The sequence below is a fragment of the Borostomias antarcticus genome (genome assembly GCF_949987555.1).
Source record: "Borostomias antarcticus genome assembly, contig: scaffold_131, whole genome shotgun sequence".
In the NCBI taxonomy this organism is placed as follows: Eukaryota; Metazoa; Chordata; class Actinopteri; order Stomiiformes; family Stomiidae; genus Borostomias; species Borostomias antarcticus.
In genome coordinates, this window is record NW_028176563.1 from 99,201 (window position 1) to 102,985 (window position 3,785).

Here is a 3,785-nt window from a genome sequence, read left to right on the forward strand (position 1 = left end):
CCCTCCTCTAACCAGGAGACACGCTACCCTCTCCCCTCCTCTAACCAGGAGACACGCTACCCTCTCCCCTCCTCTAACCAGGAGACACGCTACCCTCTCCCCACCTCTAACCAGGAGACAGGAACACACGCTACCCTCTCCCCTCCTCTAACCAGGAGACACGCTACCCTCTCCCCACCTCTAACCAGGAGACAGGAACACACGCTACCCTCTCCACTCCTCTAACCAGGAGACACGCTACCCTCTCCCCTCCTCTAACCAGGAGACACGCTACCCTCTCCCCTCCTCTAACCAGGAGACACGCTACCCTCTCCCCTCCTCTAACCAGGAGACACGCTACCCTCTCCCCTCCTCTAACCAGGAGACACGCTACCCTCTCCCCTCCTCTAACCAGGAGACACGCTACCCTCTCCCCTCCTCTAACCAGGAGACACGCTACCCTCTCCCCACCTCTAACCAGGAGACACGCTACCCTCTCCCCTCCTCTAACCAGGAGACACGCTACCCTCTCCCCTCCTCTAACCAGGAGACACGCTACCCTCTCCCCACCTCTAACCAGGAGACACGCTACCCTCTCCCCTCCTCTAACCAGGAGCACACGCTACCCTCTCCCCTCCTCTAACCAGGAGACACGCTACCCTCTCCCCTCCTCTAACCAGGAGACACGCTACCCTCTCCCCTCCTCTAACCAGGAGACAGGAGACACGCTACCCTCTCCCCTCCTCTAACCAGGAGACACGCTACCCTCTCCCCTCCTCTAACCAGGAGACACGCTACCCTCTCCCCTCCTCTAACCAGGAGACACGCTACCCTCTCCCCACCTCTAACCAGGAGACACGCTACCCTCTCCCCTCCTCTAACCAGGAGCACACGCTACCCTCTCCCCTCCTCTAACCAGGAGACACGCTACCCTCTCCCCTCCTCTAACCAGGAGACACGCTACCCTCTCCCCTCCTCTAACCAGGAGACAGGAGACACGCTACCCTCTCCCCACCTCTAACCAGGAGACACGCTACCCTCTCCCCTCCTCTAACCAGGAGACACGCTACCCTCTCCCCTCCTCTAACCAGGAGACACGCTACCCTCTCCCCTCCTCTAACCAGGAGACACGCTACCCTCTCCCCTCCTCTAACCAGGAGACACGCTACCCTCTCCCCTCCTCTAACCAGGAGACACGCTACCCTCTCCCCTCCTCTAACCAGGAGACACCTCTAACCAGGAGACACGCTACCCTCTCCCCTCCTCTAACCAGGAGACACGCTACCCTCTCCCCTCCTCTAACCAGGAGACACGCTACCCTCTCCCCTCCTCTAACCAGGAGACAGGAGACACGCTACCCTCTCCCCACCTCTAACCAGGAGACACGCTACCCTCTCCCCTCCTCTAACCAGGAGACACGCTACCCTCTCCCCTCCTCTAACCAGGAGACACGCTACCCTCTCCACTCCTCTAACCAGGAGACAGGAGCACACGCTACCCTCTCCCCTCCTCTAACCAGGAGACACGCTACCCTCTCCCCTCCTCTAACCAGGAGACACGCTACCCTCTCCACTCCTCTAACCAGGAGACAGGAGCACACGCTACCCTCTCCCCACCTCTAACCAGGAGACACCTCTAACCAGGAGACACGCTACCCTCTCCCCTCCTCTAACCAGGAGACAGGAGCACACGCTACCCTCTCCCCTCCTCTAACCAGGAGACACGCTACCCTCTCCCCTCCTCTAACCAGGAGACACGCTACCCTCTCCCCTCCTCTAACCAGGAGACACGCTACCCTCTCCCCTCCTCTAACCAGGAGACACGCTACCCTCTCCCCACCTCTAACCAGGAGACACGCTACCCTCTCCCCTCCTCTAACCAGGAGACACGCTACCCTCTCCCCTCCTCTAACCAGGAGACAGGAGCACACGCTACCCTCTCCCCTCCTCTAACCAGGAGACACGCTACCCTCTCCCCTCCTCTAACCAGGAGACACGCTACCCTCTCCCCTCCTCTAACCAGGAGACACGCTACCCTCTCCCCACCTCTAACCAGGGCTCAGACAGGAGGATGAAACACAGCCAAGTGTCAGTTCTCACGCAAGCAGGAGTCTGACTGATCTCACCAGAAGAGCAGGAGCCTGGCTGATCTCACCAGAAGACCAGGAGTCTGACTGATCTCACCAGAAGAGCAGGAGTCTGACTGATCTCACCAGAAGACCAGGAGTCTGGCTGATCTCACCAGAAGACCAGGAGTCTGGCTGATCTCACCAGAAGACCAGGAGTCTGGCTGATCTCACCAGAAGACCAGGAGTCTGGCTGATCTCACCAGAAGACCAGGAGTCTGGCTGATCTCACCAGAAGACCAGGAGTCTGACTGATCTCACCAGAAGAGCAGGAGTCTGGCTGATCTCACCAGAAGAGCATTTCTCCTCGCCGGTCACCAAGCAAAGCTCCTCTGCCCGTTAATCAGACATTACTGCTCTGCCCGTTACACATTACTCATTAATCACACATTACTCGCTGCTCATGGAAGAAATAGAACAGACGGACAAACTAGGCGCTGCACAGCTGAGATCATCCGGTCTGAAGCCCACATAACACTCAACTGTGTGTGTGTGTGTGTGTGTGTTTGTGTATATCTCTAACATTAACCTGTGTGTGTGTGTGTCTATTTCTAACACTAACCTGTGTGTGTGTGTGTGTGTGTGTGTGTGTGTGTGTGTGTGTGTGTGTGTGTGTAACCAGGCGGGTCTGACCGTCGGCGCTCTCCAGAGGTTCCTGGCGGGGACCAACATGACGTTGTTCAACTGCCAGCACCTGGACTCCGCCCACCGCTCCGGACACGCCCACGCCACACCCTACCCCATCGCTAACGGAGTCACCATAGTAACCACCAACCCCTACCAGGCCCCGCCCTTCACAGAGACTCTGGATCCCCAGGCCCTCGCCCCCACTCGCCCCGCCCCCTCTCGCCCCGCCCCGGCCTTCTAGAGGGGACAGATGGACAGATGGAGAGATGGAGGCAGGAAGAGACAGAGAACAGATAGACTGAACCAGAGGGTGACTGTGTCAGATAGAGGAGAGAGAGAGGAGAGAGAGGGAGAGAGAGAGGAGAGGGGTGGAGAAAGAGGGAGGGGGGTAAGGCAAAAGAGAGGTAGAGAGAGAGGGGGAGGTGAGAGAGGGGGAGGCTCTTCTGACAGACTTCCTGCATGCAGCTCTGTGGGCATGAACATGTGCTGTGATTGGCAGGTCCTGGGTCATGTGACATCTGTTCTATTTTCATCATGGCAACTGCTGGCTCAGCTGAGAAACTAGAACATTGTCACCTTCCCTGTCAGAAGAACACACACACACACACACACACACTCACACACACACACACACACAAGAACACACACACACACACAGAAGATGCACACAGTGCAACAGTAAGCCCTCGTCAAGGCTTCAGCTGCTGCTCACTGACCAATCACACAGCCTCTCAGAGATCTGACCAATCACACAGCCTCTCAGAGATCTGACCAATCACACAGCCTCTCAGAGATCTGACCAATCACACAGCCTCTCAGAGATCTGACCAATCACACAGCTTCTCAGAGATCTGACCAATCACACAGCCTCTCAGAGATCTGACCAATCACACAGCCTCTCAGAGATCTGACCAATCACACAGCTTCTCTCAGAGATCTGAGGCTCCCATTGGCCCAGACTCGGCGACGAATCTGGAAAAGAGAGAGAGAGAGAGCAGGAGAGGGAGGAGAGAGAGAGAGAGAGGAAGAAGAGAGAGAGGGAAAAGAGAGAGAG

At 57.1% G+C, this 3,785-nt stretch overlaps 1 protein-coding gene across 1 annotated transcript in view; it reads left to right on the top strand.

Moving 5' to 3' along the window:
- LOC311328337 (synaptogyrin-3-like) overlaps window positions 1-2,972 on the top strand; it is a gene marked incomplete at both ends in the record, with an annotated part of 9,131 nt that extends 6,159 nt beyond the window's left edge. The window contains one exon of the mRNA XM_084462323.1: window positions 2,727-2,972. Coding sequence (XP_084318449.1) covers window positions 2,727-2,972 — 246 coding nt within the window. The remainder of the gene's footprint in view (window positions 1-2,726) is intronic.
- Between the last annotated feature and the right edge of the window lie 813 nt (window positions 2,973-3,785).